The sequence below is a fragment of the Pagrus major genome, chromosome 6, assembly GCF_040436345.1.
Source record: "Pagrus major chromosome 6, Pma_NU_1.0".
NCBI classification, from domain to species: Eukaryota; Metazoa; Chordata; class Actinopteri; order Spariformes; family Sparidae; genus Pagrus; species Pagrus major.
In genome coordinates, this window is record NC_133220.1 from 35987197 (window position 1) to 36007408 (window position 20212).

At 39.6% G+C, this 20212-nt stretch overlaps 1 protein-coding gene across 1 annotated transcript; it reads left to right on the top strand.

The window, feature by feature from the left end:
- Positions 1 to 3447: 3447 nt before the first annotated feature.
- On the top strand, positions 3448 to 15137 carry arfrp1 (ADP-ribosylation factor related protein 1). Its single transcript, XM_073468654.1, has 7 exons — positions 3448 to 3805; positions 5003 to 5090; positions 5480 to 5562; positions 5694 to 5775; positions 9979 to 10049; positions 12157 to 12257; positions 12576 to 15137. Exons 1-7 carry the CDS (start codon positions 3713 to 3715, stop codon positions 12661 to 12663), a joined length of 606 nt encoding a protein of 201 aa, XP_073324755.1. The 5' UTR covers positions 3448 to 3712; the 3' UTR covers positions 12664 to 15137.
- Positions 15138 to 20212: the final 5075 nt, after the last annotated feature.

Genomic DNA, 20212 nt, shown 5'->3' on the forward strand with positions numbered 1-20212 from the left:
CAAATCAAGTGCTTTAAAAGTGATTGAAAAAAGGATGGGAGAGTAAAAACAAAAGTGGATCGAGAGACTAATGCTGACCAAGACAGATACACAGGCTGAGCAGCACAGCTCAAATTGCTGGGATTCCCCTTTAAAAGTCAATCTTGGATGTGAAACATACATGTAATTGCTATTCAATATTTTTTTCTCAGACTGGTCAACGCAGGATACAACTCCCAGTGTACCACTCCCTTCAACCTCTTCCTCTCCTGCTGAAAGCCCACAACCCACACAGGAGCAACTCACCACAGCAAAACAAGAAGACAGCTGCTTCCAGAACATCACTGTTGTGTATCCCGTCAGCAGCTTCTGCACACATAGAGTTGATGGACTGTATGTAAGATCAGACAATCCAAAGACATTCTACAGATGTGTGCAGAGGAAGACATATGTAACAAAGTGCCACACCCTGGGAACAGAACACAGCTATGCAGTGACTGTTACACCATCAAATGATTTAGTTATAATCAGCTTTGTAATGACCGCTCTGTTCCATGTGTTAAGTGTGTGGAGTTTCAGGTGACTGTGCTTTGCTGTGCTTCGACTTTGCTTCTTGATTAAGTTCAGGGTTCGAGTTACATTACGTTCAGGGTTTGATCTCCCATGAAAGCAGTAAAATCACAATTCATTGGGGGTCTCTCACACATTACCGAAAACCATTATTTTAATCTAAAATGATTAATTCAAAATGATGAATTTCTCAATGTTATGAGTATGTTTTACTCACCATATTCTCTTGTGAATGACAGTGACAATGACCTTGTAAGTCTCTCTCTCTCTCTGTGGCATGCACTGTCATACCTTTTCATATTCAGATGAAAACAACTGTTGCGATCTACTTGACACAAGAAGTAGGCTGCTGTGTGTGTGTACATGTGTGTGTAAGGTTGATTTCAGATAAATCCTGCTGTGCAGCAAAAATATATGAGGGTAGTCCGTTTTGGCTGCAGCGGTGCAGCAGAGGGTTCCGGGGCAACGTCGCCGCCATATTGGATGTGGCAGGTCTGCCCTAGAAACAAATACAAGTAGATGTGAAAACTGTGGGTTTGACTGTTTTCATATTCAGTAATTTATATTCATTTATTAGTAAATAATAACAATCATTGAGACAAAGTCTACAAATCAAAGTAAGACACTGCAACTGGCAGTGAGTCTGCTTTCTTTTCTATTAGCAGTGAAGTGATATATTCCATGACAGAAAATTATACACTTATTTGTATACAATAACATTTTATGGTTTAAAAAAATGTAAATTTGCAGCAGGATACTAAATATGCACAATATATAATGCAAGTCAGTTGTCTACATTTTGTTTGATCAATATCATATGAGGACTAAGTGCAAAAATTCAAGATTACTTTCTTACTTGTCCCTAGGAGAATTTTGTGAACATAAAGGCTGCCACATTAAAAATACATACACTTGGTGCAGTAACAGACATAAGTGTCAGCATGTTTAAAGGACCATACCAGTGTTTCTACATGTCACTGTCTACTGTCAGCTTGTTTAATTTAATTTAACTTTAAATATGGACAATTGACTTGCATAATATATGGTGCATATTAATAATAGCCTACTGCAACTTCACATTTAAATTACATTAAAAATGATCAAAATCAGTTAAATGTAAATGTTAGTGCTTTTTATTCAGAAAACCCACAGTTTTCACTTCTACTTGTATTTGTTTACAAGGCAGACCTGCCACATCCAATATGGCAGACGTGCTAACATACCGCGGCAATGGGCCTACACAGTCAATGCAGCGTCTACGTATATATGTCTATGACTGAAACCAGAGTGGATTGTAACATAATGTGTCATGTGTATCAGTATCAGTTTAGCTTTGTGCACCAGTTTAAAACACATCTGCCGACAATCACTGTAGGAACAGCTTAACCTACCGTGGCAGAGGCGTGACCACAGATCATAAGCAGAGTAGAACGGGTCAGTAGCGGGGCATGTTAGCTAACATGGCTAAATGCTACAGAGGGAACACAACGGACATTTCTCTGTGTAGCATGATGTTCCACTAGTGATCGCTCGGTTTGGTCTTGTGCCCCAGTTTAAAACACAGAGTAATGATCTGCTTTTTATCCTCGTTGTTTACTGTTATTTTTAATCCATTGATGAGGACAAATGATCACTGGTAGGACCAGCATGCTACTAGCATCACAGCATAGTAGCTTTTCCTTTCAGCAAACTGATCAGTGGGTGTTCCCTACACGTTACCACGTAAGAAGATAAATAGCATGATAATATAAACCTTTTTAAATTGCCATTAAGGCAGAATGAGGCAAATAACACACAGTTATGCAAAGAGTTATGAAAATTACTTATGGGAAGCTATAAGTCAATGGGTATGACTGTCAGGGAGGTGAAAAGGACTAATAGCCATAACATGGATCAGCAAACCTTCAATGATCAATATTCTTGATATTAACATTGGATCAAATATGTATGTGTAATGTGAGAGTGATGGCAGTATTGGTGAACCATGAAGGGAGTTAACAGAAAGCCTCAGGTCAATGTTTTCATGTCACAGTACATTGTCTGTGTGGTTCACTCTCTCAGCTCTCATAACCCCAGAGGACAGCAAAAAAGCTGACTGGTAAACACTAACATCTAACAAGCTAAACCAGGTAGCCTATGTTTGTCAGGAGTTGGCTGTGACCAAACAAGAGCAAAAAGGATAGTGAATAGTGGACTTACATTCATTAGATGGCCAGTAACAGGACTCAAATGTTGCTCTGTATGTGCTGGATGTGAAAATAGGACTTGGTTGTTAACGTTTGCCATATTAACATTTTGAACTGGGAATGTGGTGCAATGTACCTGTCAGTTTTCACCGAGAGGTCAAAAACAAAATAATGTTATTTTATTTTGAGCATTATTACTGATCTCTTAACTCCTCTCAAATATCGCAACATGTTGTTTATACTGATGTATTTATTTTATTCATTGAATTGGTAATTTTGTGATGTTTTCATTGTAATGGTATCTAGCTGGCTGATCTACATTATTTTACTTGACCAACTTAAGCTTGATCAATAGAAAATCAATATATAGCTGGCAAGCAAGCAGTGACCATATTTAATTTTCATATCAGCAAATGGAAAAGCTTTACAGATGCTGCATAGTAAATAATGGAAAAACTACTGTGCCTTTATAAAAATTATGGGATTTAATTGTATCTGTTTCAAGTGTTTTTGTGGTCAACTTGTGGAAAAAACTGTCCTCATTCATGTTTTATGGTGGATTTTCCTTTAACGTGATTACACCCCATGAATTACACGGAACACTGAAAGGCTTTCGGGGAAATGAAGTTTTATTTGATCGTATAGCCTTTTAAAACAGCGGTCGAAAACCTCATTACCCACAATTCCGTCTGTTACACTTCCTGGTTAGATTACACGTAGCGTCACTGCTGTGTTCTAGAGCTAGAGTCAGAGAAGATAGCCACAAACGACGACTTTTACAGACTTATTTTATGCATTTAAGGTTATTATTCACTCGGGTTAATATACGTATTTATCTACGTTAATTATAATGAACCCACGGTAGGGTGTGTCGCTTTGTTTGGCCTCATATGTGGGCTAAGCTATGTTATCAAGCTAATATTGACAAGACTAGTTAGCAAGTAACGTTACGTGTTTTGTTTACATTTTTTTCCACAATGTACACTTTATTATCTGGGTTGTATAAGTACATGTTTCAGAAGGACGAATACTGCGTTTTGATCTTGGGATTGGACAACGCTGGGAAAACGGTAAATGAAGTTAGAATTGTTATCACAACTGGGTTGACTAGTTTCACAGTGTTGTCCATTGGATGGTTTTCGGTGCTGCCGTCAGAGTCGTCTGTTCGTCGTCTGTGGCAGTTTGGTCTTTACATCCGAGTATTTCAGTCAAATGAGCCTTCATTAACAATAACTAGTGAAACCGCCGTTTTATTATAGAATAGAGACTTTCTGTAAACAACTTGTAAAGTTAACTGCAATGCATTCTCACATTTTACGTACCAATTAAATAATATTATTTAACACACCATGTGTGAGATATGACTAGTTTAAAATGGCAGGTCACTATAGACATCCAAATCTGTGTGTTCCCAGTTAGAGACTGGTAACTATCAAATACATCTTCCAGGATGTAAAGACATTTTACTGCAAGCTCCCTTTGAAACAAACAAACAAGCAAAGAAACAGAAAAGCACTACTCCATTATACACATTATGATGTTAATACATTGGAAAGTCCCTATTTTTTAAATTATGACAAAACGATGATAAACTATTTCCAAAATTGCTTTTCAAGAGAATCCCACTTAGAATATTCTTTGCTGAATTTGGAAACCTCCTAATGTATTTAAACAGACATGCAGTCTAGACATTAATGTGGTAAGTGACTGTTTTAGTTGGAAATGGCAGATTCTAAATTGAATGTCTCCAGTATATAGGTGTACAGAGGACCATTTTCAGCAGCCATCACTCCTGTGGTCCAATAGCACGTTGTGTCAGCCAATCCAAGTTTGTCCTGTCAAAAGGCTAATTGATCCTTAAAAAACCCTTTATGCAGTCTGTTAGCACAGCTGGAAGATGTGCTGATTAAAGAAGCAATTAAATTGTCCTTCCTCAGGCTAGTTATCTGAAGCATCATCCACATGCTCTGATTTTAATCTCAAAATGTTGTTTTATAAATGTATATTAGAAATTGTATACCAATTGTATGTTGGTTGAGTAAAAGTATTTTTAAAACTACTTATACTTAATTTTCTTCCCATTACTGAGTGAAACTTAATAAATCCAGAGAGAGTTGTGACTGATTTTCCAACAGGTTAAATACCTCTGTAAGTGTCACCTACTGTATGTGTATGCCTATTAGCCTTTGACATATCATGCTGATCATTGAATATAAATGTGTCTAGTTTGACTTGTCTGTCCATTTCACTGTTGTGTCCCTTTGCAGACCTTTCTTGAACAAACCAAGACAAAGTTCAGTAAGAACTATAAGGGAATGAATTTATCAAAGATCACAACTACAGTCGGACTGAACAGTAAGTGGATGTTTCTGTATGTCTTCATTGTTTGTCATGATGAGTGATGGGCTTTTTACTCCAAACAGTAACTATCCAGACTGGATCAGAAAAGTTTTTGTTACATTAATAAAGCTGATCATCAGCTCCTTTGCTCTACAATCAAAGTATCAGGGTTTCATTTAAATTCCTTGTCAGCTGAGTCAACAGTGACTACCAGTGGCCAAGGTCAGACACACTGGCTAACTGCAATGACTAATTGTAATGTGCTACACTAATAATAAGAAGGGAACATTATTTTATTGTGTAGCCTCTTTCTGAAAGACAAACTCAAGTCAGGTCTTTTTCGTGCTTCAGTCCCCCCGCTTTAATTTGAACTTTTATTATTGATTTCTAACTTTCCCTCACAGTTGGTACAATAGATGTGGGCAAGGCTCGTCTAATGTTCTGGGATCTGGGAGGTCAGGAGGAGCTCCAGTCTCTGTGGGACAAAGTGAGTTATAAATTAAACACGACAATTTGTCGTGTTGATGACATGTAGTCAGTCAGCTGTGATGCTGTTGGATATTTCAGCCCAGGAGTCTTCTCTGATGTTCTGTTTGTGTTCATCATGTGTCTATTTAGTACTATGCTGAATCCCATGGCGTCATCTATGTGATAGATTCAACTGATGAAGAGCGCCTGTCAGAATCAAAGGAGGCCTTTGGTAAGCAACACACTCTGTAACCCTGTGCTCTGTGTTTGTATCTAGGTTTAAAACAACATTTAAAGGGTAGGTTCACAGGTTTTCAAGTCTGTTGTCCATTTCAATAAAGTCTCACAGACCAAAAACATCAGAACAAGAAATGTATGTGTATACATACCCTCACACTGTGTCCTAACTACATGCAAGCACCTGCTGCAGCAACATCGGACGATCGTTGTCCACACTAAAATATGCATTCTGTTACATTATGTGAACAAATCACGTTCCTATCAGTTGTGCACTGGAGATGAAATTCGAGACTTAACTCAAAAGATGGGTGAGTTTGACGAGATCATCCCTCATTTCTTCTTTTTAAACAGAAAAGATGTTTGATACTGTGATATTTAGATGTTATTTTCCTGGATGTTACATTCAGTATAGCCAACAGAAATCGTGCATATTCTATAACAGGGGTATTCAATTAAAAGTCACCGAGGTCCAGTTACTAAAATTTCCTCCAAGTAAAAGGTCCGAACATTTTCATTTAAACACACATTTTCGTATGGTTTCAATAATATTTATTGTCAATGCAGGAAACCTTTAACAGAGTGAACTTGTATAGTAAACTAGCTCTTTTACCATAAATACAAGTAGTCCTGCAGGCAAATAAATGTAAGGCCTTTTTCATTCAAGAAAACAGAAACCTCAGAATAAAATAAATAAAAGAGCCTAATAACCATTTTTTCTCTTAAATTAAAGAGGTCCCAGCCTAAAGAAACACACTTCAAGTAAAAAAGTAAACATCTTCAGGAAATAATAAATAAAAAGTGGCTCTTTTAGGGACAAAACAAGAGCAAACAGAGCATTGACTACATTTTTCTTAAATCAAAGAGGTCCCAGCCTAAAAAACTGACAGGTCAACATCTTAAGAAAACAATAAATAAGAAATTGCTCTTTTAGGGGAAAAAAATGAGAACAGAGCTTGGACACCACCTTTCTCTTTTGATTATTCTTTTTCTCTTAATGAGAAAAATGGGCATGTGACTGCCCTGCCAGTGATTTAAATCTGGGTTGGAATGGAGTCAGGGCCATCCTCATGCAGACATGTAAGTGGCTATTGGTCAGCCTAGAACGGTACTTGTTTTTGATGATGTTCATGGTGGAAAAGGCTGACTCACAGCTGTAAGTAGACCCAAACATGGTCAAGGTGTGCAGTGCTACTTTACTGAGACCGGGGAACACACTCTCAGACACAGTCTGAAGCCAGAAGGTAGCAGGGTCAGTTGCCTCAAAATGCTCTTTTAATGCAGCATTTCCTTGCAGATCAATGAGCTCAAGCTGTAGAGATCCTGCATGTGCCCACTTGAATGTCTGTGTCACCTCCTTTGAAAATCCTCTGACCTCTCTGATGAGGAAAGGATTCTGGATTAGCAGGAGGAGCTGTGGCCCAAGGCAGAAACTGTTGAACCTGTTACTGAAGTTTTCAATCAGCTTTTTGATGAAGTCAACATAGGGAGAAACATCTCTCTCACCCTGCATCTGTTCCTGCAGTTTTGGGAAGTGTTCACACTCTCCCTCAATATCTTCTCTGAAAATGTCCAGCTTCCTCTGGAAAGAGCGAACAGCTGTCATCAAATCAGCAACTGAATTGTTCTGGCCCTGCAGCTTTAAATTGAGATCATTAAGATGTGATGTAATGTCAACCAAAAAAGCAACCATATCCATCTTGTGCTCATCTTGCAGAAACAGTGAAAACTGTGTTGCTCTCTGGCTCTTGACCTGCTTTAAGAAAGCTTCTATTTCTTTTCGAATAGACCAGAAACGTCCCAGTGCATTGCCCTTACTCAGCCACCTTACATTGTTGTGCAGTAGCAGGTCATTGGCATTTGCCTCAACATTTTCCAGGAATTCTCTCAGGAGGCGATGCTGAAGGGATGAGGATGCCCTAAGGAAGTTGATGAGTTTCATCACTGTGTTCATTATTTCAGCAAAATGTTCTGATAGAGTGGCACACAGAACAGTCTGATGGATGAGACAGTGATAAGCAATAAGATCTGGATTGTCCTCTTTCATCCGGGACACAGCCCCCCGCTCTTTTCCCACCATGGCAGGGGCACCATCCGTGGTGACAGAGACAACCTGCTTCATATCTATGCCTCTCTTTGTCAGCATCTCTTTTATTGCTGCATATATGTCCTCTCCTCTTGTGTGTGTTTCAAGTGGTGTTACACCCAGCAAGTCCTCACAGAGCTCCTTCTTATCTTTGTGAAGAAATCTCACATACACCAAAAGCTGGGCATTATCAGTAACATCTGTGGATTCATCAATGGCCAAAGAAATGCATGGTGCACTCTGAATGGCTGCATCAAGCTGTGCCAGTACATCATCTGCTAATATTTCAGATTTTCTGGTTGCTGTTGAAGCTGACATCGGGATTTGTTTGATTTTTTCACACATCTCGTCTTTTTGTTTCCCCTCAAATAATGTCTCAGCAACAGCATTTAAGCACTCCTTCACAACTGTCCCATCACTGAATGTTTTTTTGTGTTGCCCCAAAATCCACGATACCTTTAGTGAACATTCGTTTGCACGTTGCTGGGCTGTAAATGTATGCGTGATGAGTCGGGTAGACCTGTCATACTGGGCTTGCAGTTCGGTTATTTTGCGTGCCCTCTGTTCGGACTTCAGGGGAAAACTTTGCTCAAAGGAGCTGTGCTTTGTTTCGTAGTGCCGCTTCACGTTGCCGCTTTTAATTAATGCGACGTTTTCGGAGCATATGAGGCACACTGGTTTTGAACTGCCTGCCGGAAGAATGAACATAAACTTCTCCGTCCATTCATCTTTAAAACAACGGTTTTCCGCATCGACTTTCCTTCTTTTGGAGCAAGCCATGTCTTTTCCTCACTGCTTTGGTGCGCCGGCGACGCAGGGTAAACAAAGGATTTGATTGGCTCAACTGAGTGACGCTATTGCCGTATTAACTCGAGTAGCAGCGCCCGCCGACTATAGTTGCGACCGTCAAAAAAAATGCTCCATGAAAATCGACTATTCTCGTAAATTTATCAGAGATTGGTCACGGCTCACGGGTCCGGACAGAACCATCACTCGGTCCGGGTCCGGACCGAGGTCCGCCATTTGGTGATGCCTGTTCTATAACTTTCACCTCCTTGGCATTCTCCCTGCTGGCACCTTTGGGTGAACTCTAGTGGAGATTTAATGAGCTTTCTTCAACAGTGGTTTCTCTTGTCCACTGTCCCATAAAGCTTTGACTGGTGAAGAACCCAGCAACAGTTGTTGTATGCAGAGTCTCTCCCATCTCAGCTGCTGAAGCTTTTAACTCCTTCAGAGTAGTCATAGGTGTCTTGGTGGCTCCCTCATTACTGTCACTCAGTTTGTGAGGATGGCCCGCTCTAGGCACATTTACACGTGCCATATTCCTTCCATTTCTTAATGATGGACTTAACTGAATTCTGGGGGACGTTCAGTGACTTAAATTTTTTTGTATCCATCCCCTGACTTCTACTTTTCAATAACCTTCTCACGGAGTTGCTTTGAGTGTTCTTTTGTCTTCATGGTGTAATTTGTAGCCAGGAATACTGATTAACCAGTGACTAGACCGTCCAGACACAGGTGTCTTTATACTTAATCACTTGAGACACATTCACTGCACTCAGGTGATCTCCATTTCACTAATTGTGAGACTACTAGCACCAATTGGCTGGACCTCTGTTGAATTAGGTCAAAGGGGGTAAATACTTCTGCAATCACTTATTGTACATTATATACAGGGTTTGTTGATTCTGTCAATCATCACTGAAGGAGCAATAGGACTGAACCTCGTAACAGCCTGTATAAATAGAAAGAATGATTATGGAAAGGAAACCTGTTTCAATGTTAATACTGGTTGAAGACAGACTTGAAAAATTGTGAACCTGTCCTTTAAATTTTGTTAGACTTTTGTCAGTGATTTTGTCGAAACGGCCTGTGACTTAATTCCACTAAAATAATGGCATGGTTGACAAGTTTATGCCTGATTCAACATTTAAACCTTCAAAAAAAAACATGGCAACAGTGTTTCAGTGCAGGTTACTTGTTCATTTGATTAAAATCAATGACCTAATAACATGAAAGGCTTTAATGTGTGTTATGAGTCAATATTCTGAGATGATGAAAACACTTGTTTGCTAATTGTTGAATCAATAATTTAACTCTCATCTCCTCCAGAGAAAATGATCAGCAGTGACGTGTTAGAAGGGGTTCCTCTCCTCGTGCTGGCCAACAAGCAGGATGTACCGGTACTGTCTGATCTTTCTCACCTAACTAGGACCATGTTCAAGATAATGCAGATTCATTTGAAAACAGATTTCTCTCTATGTTTTGACCTCCAGTATCAGGTTTGGTGCCCTTAGTGAGACAAAAACTATACTTGAGATAGTGATCTGTGTGAATCCGTGTATCATTCGTTCATTCGTTTTTCAAAATAAAACCAAAAATAAGAAAACGAAAAAACAATTCCTTTTCTCAGTATTCGTTTCCTAAACTAAAATGAAAAAACGGATAACGACTCGTTTTTTTCAGTTTTCGATTTTATGCTCAAATGAATAATGGAAAAAACGGATAACGAGCGTTTCCCGTTTCATGTTGCAAGCATTTGACTGCGGTCAAGCCAGCCGTGGTTCGCGTTCGCTTGGTCAAATCAGCCGCACGTTGTTTTCTAGTGCGCGAATATACGGACATTTACGGTAATCGTAAAGACACCGCTCTAAAGAGCTGCTGGTAGTGACAGTGGGGCGGACTGAAGTCACACAGTCAGACCCGTGAAAATTACGATACTTTTTCAGTAATTATTCCTGGTAATATACTGAAGGTATCACGGAGGTTTGCGTACGGATTTCAAAGTAAAGGACGAAAGTCAAAACGTAAGGATATTTCACCCAACTTTTACGTGGAATAAAAAGCTTATTTTCCATCAGCATACTGCTGAACTTAGTACTCCCCAGACTACCTTCATGCATAATATCAAGTACTTTTACTGTGTACTTTTTGAGTAATCCTCTGTCAAAGTCCTTAACAGAGGACGAGAATAAGGACAATTTGCCCAACTTTGACAGGGAATAAAAAGGTTATTTTCCATAAGTAGTCTATGATTCTTATACTGCTGAACTTAGTACTCCCCAGACTACTTGCATGCATAATATCAAGTACTTTTACTGTGTACTTTTTGAGTAATCCTCTGTCAAAGTCCTTAACAGAGGACATGATGAGCACATTTCACCCAACTTTGATGTGGAATAAAAAGGTTATTTTCCATAAGTAGTCTATGATTCTTATACTGCTGAACTTAGTACTTTCTAGACTACTTGCATGCATGATATCAAGTACTTTTACTGTGTACTTTTTGAGTAATCCTCTGTCAAAGTCCTTAACAGAGGACATGATGAGCACATTTCACCCAACTTTGATGTGGAATAAAAAGGTTAACATGTAAGTAGTATTATAGATGTGAAATAGATCATTCTAATTTAAGAGATGCTTGTGTTTGTGTGTGTTTTTTGTAACACCAAAGCAACCCTAAGTAAGTTCAACATCAAAAGCCAGAAACATTTGTTTGAAATCTTTGGTACTCCACAGGACCCAGCTTGCTCTCAACTAGTCTTGCTAGCAGCACTGTCTTACCCTTGTGCTCATCATGTCCTCTGTTAAGGACTTTGACAGAGGATTACTCAAAAAGTACACAGTAAAAGTACTTGATATTATGCATGAAGGTAGTCTGGGGAGTACTAAGTTCAGCAGTATGCTGATGGAAAATAAGCTTTTTATTCCACGTAAAAGTTGGGTGAAATATCCTTACGTTTTGACTTTCGTCCTTTACTTTGAAATCCGTACGCAAACCTCCGTGATACCTTCAGTATATTACCAGGAATAATTACTGAAAAAGTATCGTAATTTTCACGGGTCTGACTGTGTGACTTCAGTCCGCCCCACTGTCACTACCAGCAGCTCTTTAGAGCGGTGTCTTTACGATTACCGTAAATGTCCGTATATTCGCGCACTAGAAAACAACGTGCGGCTGATTTGACCAAGCGAACGCGAACCACGGCTGGCTTGACCGCAGTCAAATGCTTGCAACATGAAACGGGAAACGCTCGTTATCCGTTTTTTCCATTATTCATTTGAGCATAAAATCGAAAACTGAAAAAAACGAGTCGTTATCCGTTTTTTCATTTTAGTTTAGGAAACGAATACTGAGAAAAGGAATTGTTTTTTCGTTTTCTTATTTTTGGTTTTATTTTGAAAAACGAATGAACGAATGATACACGGATTTGTGTGGTCTTGTGTTTTTGACAGTTCGTCTTTGCTGTTGCAGCCTTCAGTCATGTCTTGTGTCGGCTCTCTTCTCAGAACTGTTTGTCGGTGCCAGACATCAAAACAGCCTTCAGTGACTCTGCCCCGAAGATCGGCAAAAGAGATTGTTTAGTCCAGCCGTGTACAGCCCTCACAGGGTAAGACTGCTACTGTTTTAACTGGTACACTGAATGTGTGCAAGGACAGCAACATCTCAAACTTAATCCTTACTTTGTGAAGCTCATGATGTCCAGTTGATGTTCAACAACCCAAACAGCTCATTATTCCAGCACCATCACCACAGGTTGTTTTTTTTTTTTTTTAACGAGGACGTATCACTGTGCCACTCCATGGTAAAACTAGAGTTCTAGCTGTTTAAATGCTCTGCCATCTTAAGGGTTGTTCCCTTTTTATGAACATGGTCAGAAGAAATTCTAAATGCGCCTAACAGACAAACTTGTTTGCCTTTTATACAGGGATGGAGTGAACGAGGGCATTGAGTGGATGGTGAAGTGTGTGGTCAGAAACATTCACAGGCCACCCAGACAGAAGGACATCACGTAAGAAGTTGCCAGCATCCTCGATACATCTTTTGGACTACGAGTTTCTCCTCGAGGACATTCCATGTAAACCTGGAGCTGATAACTCTCCTCTCTCCTCGTGTTTGCTGTGACTTTGAACAGTTTGAATTTCTGCTTTTAGGAGTTCATTACCGACAGAGTGACCATTTTTATCACCAAGCATAATATGAGATGTGCTTTGAGTGGACATCTGCCTGTTCCACTTTTTCAAGATTTCTTCTGCTTCATGTGTGAGCAGCAGCCCCAGTCACTGGTGCTGGCTGGGGTTGCTGGGACAGGAACATCAGTTTAACACATCACTTCTCACATGAAATACTGTAATATGGGGTTTCTGTTCTCAGTATCAGATTAACTAAACAATCTCTAGCCCACATTTTTATAGTTGAACTGAAATTAAAATTCTCCTTACTTTTTGTGTAAGGTAATACTAACGAACATTGTCACTGTGTGCAACCTGCCAAATATAATCCACGATACAGTAGCCCTGGAAGGAACAACTCCTTTCTGAAGTTTATAATGTTGAACCTCTGATGAAAGAACAGGTGTTGACTGGAGTTGTGCTTCCATGGTGCCCTACTGACTGCAGAATGTCATACCACCTTTGAACATGGCTATTATAGTGTTAGCTATCAACCATTAGCAATTGAATCTTTCTGTCCCTGTACAACTGTCAGCATTTGGGAGGACTCATCCTTATGTTCAGCTTGTATCAAAGTACTTTTAGGCATGTCTGCCACTCAGCAGCCATCTTGGCAATGCACCCAGGCAGTTATTTTGGCTAACAAGACCATGCCCCATGTACTTCTATTACACATGCACGTAGTTCCATGGCTTCAGCGTCATTTACAGATCACTCGAGAGTGCTGTGATGTGACGCATCAACTCATCCCTCCAGAGCACTGCAACAAATGTAAGTATAATGTGTAATGTTAGAATAAGCTCACCTTTCTTGGTAATCTTGTGAATTAGCATGATATCCTCCTCTTCCATGGTTATTATAAGTTCGTCTGCAGCCACACCAAAAACAGTACTGCAAAAAGCTCAATGAAACGACATAAAGGATGCGTTCTGATTTTCTAGCCAAAATGAATTTTAATTTCAGTTCAACTTTCAGGCTCTCCAATCTGTACAGTGCCTCCACAGAACAAGGAAGCATGTTATTTGTTATATTCATTATTCATCGTGAGTTTAACTTTGAATAACTATCATAGGATAAATTCATGATGGATGAATGGGAACAAATAATTGTAAAGGGTTTGTGACATTTCTCACCACTCTTTGACAAAATTTCTTGTGGCAGCTGTGTAGTATGGAGAGTTAAAATCCTAATAATGTGAGTTATTACTGTGAGCTTAAGGGTTGGGCTGATGAACTATGCCATCATCCATCGCCGATGGCTGACCGCCATCGACTACTAATCCCTGACCATCGTAACGTTGTGATTCAAAAGGCTCCCCACCAGAGAGCACAATTAAGTGGCATGTCCCCTCAGAGTTACTGTAGTTTGTGATGTGTGGGGAGAGGAAATGGAAAGAAGTATGTTGCTGCTCAGTGCACTAACATTACATCTCCATGTCCTGTTTATTATTTTCTTATTACACCAGCTCAGTTAGGAGAACCCAAGACACTCTGTTAAATTAGTTTCAGCAGTGTTTCTTTTCCCGTGGGCCGTCATGTCGTCTTTATACAGTTTTCTTAGCTTAGCTTCCTTGGCTAGTCAGCCAACATTATTTTATGCATATAAGGCTGAACAAAGCTAAGTTACGGACGTACTGCGGAGACCAAGGCACCTGGCACAGGGATGTATGTTGGTGGTAAAGGGAGATAGTTTCCTCTGCAGGATGAGACAGTTGGAGATTCATGTCAGAGCGGTGGTGGGAAACAGCAGCTGCTACAGTGGGGAGCTAATAATGCAACTGCTGCCTTACAACAACACTGAGGGGACACGCTGCCTAAAATCATAAACAACGATGTCATCATCCATCATATGTTTCACTGTAGTCATCGTCATATGTCAATTCAGCAGACATTGCCCAACCTTAGTGAGCTTTTCCTCTCAGAGGAAAAGGAGAGTAACTACCCTGTTAACAGTTTTGTCTACATGTAGGTGGTATATGTATTTCTTAGCATTATTTTGTTCATAGTAGAGGGCAACTTAATGGGACTTCATTCACAGCACCAGACTATGTGACATACGATCTGACAGTCACTACACTGCTGTTTTGAGGTTTCTTTGTTACTTGTATATCCTTTGGCCTCAGTCACAATTTGATCAAATCTTGTCGGGTAGCCGGAGTGTGCTGAACACACAGAATTCACGCTGACCTCTGCTGAATCACTGTATACCAGCAGTTTAACTTGGGATGTATGAAGTGGTTAAAGAACTGATGGTGACGGCCTCCTTCAGTCAGTTATAAGGTAGATGATGATAATAAAATTCTGATGATAAAGAAAAAACCTGTCATGTTTCAGTTTGACATAAAAATGTCCTTCAGTACTCACATTGACCCTCACAACTGGACCAAGGAATGTATATCAAGCTATGAAGCATAATCATGTTAACTTAGTGGGTTTTTGTTGTTTTTTATTCATTTAACTGAATATTGTTCTCTTGAGTTTAAATGTAAAATTTCATTATATTGGACTCTTCTAAAGCACAAATATAATCTGATGTCATCATTTGCTGTTCTGTCTTTGAAATTTTGTACCGTGTTTTAATGCCTTAATATTTAGGCACATTGTCTCAATAAGGCAAGGGAACAAAAAAGCAGACTTGCCCACGACCAATACCATTTACTTGGAATTGTTCCAGCAAAAGTTGTTTCAAGGATTAAGGACAGGTCAAACTCAACATCTTTATGAGATCATCTGTCAGATGACTGATGGGAGAGAATGGAGAGGCAGCAGGTAGAACAAAACAGTAACCCTGCAGGTTATAAGAGAGGTGAAACAATCAAGAATGTAAAATGAATGTTTGAGTACTCTGCAGTTGTGTTGTCAAAAATATAGGTTTTTCAATACGTATCAATTCTGAATATTTGAAACGAGTTCAATATTCATTTTCTGCCCCACTGATACACAGTATACTCTCTTCTTTCCAACAGCAAGTTGACACGCGGACACACACACATACACGGCTTGTTAAATGCTATTACAATGTGTTATCCACGTAGAAAACTCCTTTCAGGAATAACTCAGTGCGGAGGTTATGTGCATAATGTTAGCTCAATAGAGAGAGAGAAAAAGACAGCGCGTATGTGACGGTGAGTATGAAGTTTACAGTAATGTTATAACTGTGAACATAGCAGTGCAGTGTTTGAGCAGTTTAGGATGTTTGTCGGTGAATAAATGCTACAACTCTTCAAAACCCAAACCAAGCTGTGCCTTGCTTGCAACCTACTGATAAAAGTGAATGGGGTTAGCCACAGATTTAGTGAAAACCTTGAGCCAAGGCCTTCACTCTCACGTAAAATGACTCTGTGGTAGTCACGTGTTTATTGGCTGTGATGGAAACACATCACCTGGGTGGACACAAACTTTTGCCCCTTTTCAGGCCCAATGGTATGATGTGTGTTAAAGTTAAGGACACTTGCTTGTTAATACCTTTCCACCCATCTCTGTTCGAGCAGCACTCACACATGGTTCACTTGGCACTGAGATTGAAAGAGAGACTGATGTAAAAATATTGAAAAAGAAACCACCATTACACTGTCAGTGACTTCCTTGTCACTAACCGAACCTTACCAGCTCCCTGATCAGTACTGTGCATGTGCAACAGAGATGAGAAAAGAAGCAAGATGTCTCACTGACCTTCATCCATATCTATATATTTCAAGGTATTGTATCAAAGTGAGAAATTCTCTGAAACATTACCATGGTAGAGATGATCATTTTTACTATAGAGGCTGAACAGATACACATGTTGAATAGGGAAGACTTCTGCCACCTGAAGGTCTTTTCAGCCACCTGTGAATGTGTTATCAGGGCAACTGTTACGCAAAGAGAGGAGGATTCCACTTTTCAATTTATGGAATCATTTTATAAATTTGTTGATTTGTATGTCAGATGGAAATAAGTCCTGGCCTTGGTAACTGAAGTTATGCTACATAATACCACAGAAAACCAACACACAGAACGGAGTAAAGATAATTAGAAAAAACCAAAGGACAATAATGGACAAGATCTTGAACATAGCTACACACAAAGACAATTGTGCATTTCTTTGTTGTATATAAAACACATTAATGAGTGTGAGCATTAAAACTGGTGATAATTATGAAGTGTGGATAGTGAGCAGAAGTGACAGAGGCATTCATTACATTATTGTAATATTATACAGCTATTGTCTTTAAAACACCACAAACAAAAATGACCTGAAAAAAAAATCTGTGTAAAGATGACAGATTCACAATAATGAGATTAAATTTCATTATTTAGACTTTTCATAGCTATGATCCAAATGTGAGACATGACAAGTTTGTTAAGCAGGTTGTCAGCATGAGGTTTAAATGACACTGAGACAATGTTGCCATTGGAGTTTGTGAAATACATCACGGTTCTGGGTTTATTTAATAGTCACACAAAAGTGATGCAAGAAGAACTATTTTGTATGGCAGCAGATACTTCTGTATCTGTTGTCAGATGGCAGCAGGGTGAACAGACTGTGGCTGGGTGGGTGTTGTCTCACTTCACTGATATCATTGATGCTTGGAACCAATGATGTTCTGGGTAGTTTTAATCACCCGCTGCAGTATGTGATGTTTCTTGTCAGAATGCTTTCTTTCATCTCTAGCTTTACTGAAATTCAAATATATAAGAATAAAGAATTAAACTTAAACAGTTATTATGCATTTCAAAATAAGACATAAATGCTAACCCCACTCAAGTCATTAAAATACACTGGATATTTAAACCACAAATGTCATCTCAGCGTGCCTTCCCAGTGACTGTGCACCGTTCCAATCCATACCATTGATTTACTTCGAACACGTGATGTATCCCTGAGTCATGCTTATCATGACCTTTGACCCCTGAGCCCTCCCAGAATTCTTCTTTCCTGTCACCATCACAGGATTCCCAAATGCTCCTCCTCCACCAAAATCTGATATATCTTCATCCTCTTTGCAACTGAGCTCCATATCCAACAACTAAAGACACATCACTGAGTCACACTGTTGCACTGGGTGTCATGTTCTTTTATTAGTATGAGCGCACACATTTTAGTTAAGTTTCACCCAGTCCCACATTGACCTGCTGCCACGAATACGTACTAGAGCACCAAATGTGGATTAATCCACCTCTGAGAACAGTCCCCAACAGATGCACTATTTCTTCCTGTTTGAGCAACATTTTCAAAAAATTACAGTGACCAGCTGTTTGAGACAGCTGTTTTATGAAATGATTGGGCCTTTCTCTTATTTTTTGTAAGATACCTCATATTTGTGCGTTGTTTTTAAAGATTTATCGGTGGAGCTACAGTAAGTGCCACTAAAGGGTTCTCAAATCAAATTTGGCACAAATGTTCGCTTGGACTCAAGACCCCAGACGGCAGAAAAACATATTGCATGTTGAATACTCCCATCCATCTGTCACTTGCCCCCGTTGGGCCCTTGTCAAAGAAGACTTGGCTGCTGGGCAGCTAAAAAAAAACTTGTCACCAGGCCTAACAGCATTTCTTGAGGAAACCTTGCTTCATCAAGGCAAAACAGCTTTACCTTTGATGTACAGTGGTTCATGGTTTGGGTCTTTGTGCCGACCTCCCCCTGCTATGTCTGTTGTTAAGTGTTGTCAAGTTCGACACAAAGCAACAGACATTACCCGTCCAAAATGGTGACATCTGGAGAGCACACTTTGAAAATCTGTACAAAGACATACCAATAAATCAAATCAATTCAGATCAATGTATTATACAAGAAAAACTCCAAACATTAGAAGAAACAATTAAAGACAACCAAAACCCCCTTGATTTCCCAATTAACCACACAGACAAAATCTGTCCAGCCAAGGAAAGCTTGTGGTCCTGACAGCATTAAAAACGAAATGCTCAAATACAGCACCCCAGAGATGCAGGGTGCAGTGTTAAAGCTGTTCAATATTGTATTACAGTCGGGATGTTTTCCTGACATCTGGTGCAAACGGCTCATTTCCCCCATTCATAAGAGTGGGGACAAATCAGACCCTAATAACTACCGTGGCATCTGTGTCAGCAGCTATCTAGGTAAATTATTCTGTAGTATTCTGAATAAAAGAATACTAGATTTCCTTGAGGAACACTCCATCTTGAGTAAAAGTCAAATTGGCTTCCTCCCAAAACACAGCACCACCGACCATGTATATACCCTTCACACTTTAATTAACAAACATGTACAGTACACCAAACAAAAAATGGTAAGATATTCACTTGTTTCATTGATTTCAAGAAAGCTTTTGACTCTATTTGGCATGAAGGGCTCTATTACAGGCTTCTACACTGTGGTATAGGGGGCAAAATGTATGATCTGGTTAAATCAATGTATTTGGAAAATATGTCTGCTGTTAAAATTGGAGACAAACAAAGTGAATTCTTCACCCAGAGAAGAGGAGATCGCAGGGCTGCAATTTAAGTCCGACTTTATTTAATGTGTATATAAATGAACTTGCTGTTGAGTTGGATCAATGTGCTGCTCCTGGCCTCTCCCTCATGGATAGAGAGGTGAAGTCTCTGTTTTATGCTGATGACCTTGTTCTACTGTCTCCTACTGAACAAGGACTACAGCAGCAGCTGGACATAGTAGAAAAGTACTGTCAGAACTGGGCCCTGGCAGTAAATAGGAAGAAAACTAATATCATGATCTTTCAGAAACGCCCCAGATGTCAGGAGAACAAACACCAATTTACCATAAATAATCATACCATTGAACATAGCATGAGTTATACCTACCTTGGTACAACCATTACAGCATCAGGGAGTTTCAACATGGCGGTGAATGCACTAAAAGAGAAAGCTGGAAGAGCCCTACATGCAATTAAGAGAAAATCTTATAATTTCCAAATTCCAGTCAAAATCTGGTTTAAAATATCTGATAGTGTCATCCAGCCCATTGTGCTGTACAGTAGTGAAGTCTGGGCCCACTCAGTCATCAGAGCTATACCCGCTGGGACAAACATCCAACAGAATCTTTACATGCAGAATTCTGCAGACGCATTTTACACGTACACAGAAACACACCAACAAATGCATGTAGAGCAGAATGAGGCAGATACCCACTGATAATTAACATTCAAAAGAGAACGCTCAACTTTTTTAACCACCTGAAATCCAGCCAGAGACACCCTCCACTCCAAAGCCCTCCAAACTCAAGAGCTGAGCCCAGAACAGAGTCTCCTATGTCAGCTGGTACTGAGGCTAACTGCCCCTCAGACACAGTCTGACCAGCCTCACAACAACACTGCTCTCCAAACACCAATCAGAGTAAAGCAAATTATAACACAATGTAAAGAAACCTATCTGGAACATTGGAAAGAAGAAACTAAAAGCCAAAGTAGATCAGAAT

What these genes read in the sequence shown, in the direction of transcription:
- arfrp1 (XM_073468654.1), top strand. Translation starts at nt 3,713, where the DNA reads ATGTACACTTTATTATCTGGGTTGTATAAGTACATGTTTCAGAAGGAC. An exon ending in TGGACAACGCTGGGAAAACG is followed by an intron (nt 3,806 to 5,002) that starts GTAAATGAAGTT and finishes GTCCCTTTGCAG; the next exon opens with ACCTTTCTTGAACAAACCAA. An exon ending in CCAACAAGCAGGATGTACCG is followed by an intron (nt 10,050 to 12,156) that starts GTACTGTCTGAT and finishes CTCTCTTCTCAG; the next exon opens with AACTGTTTGTCGGTGCCAGA.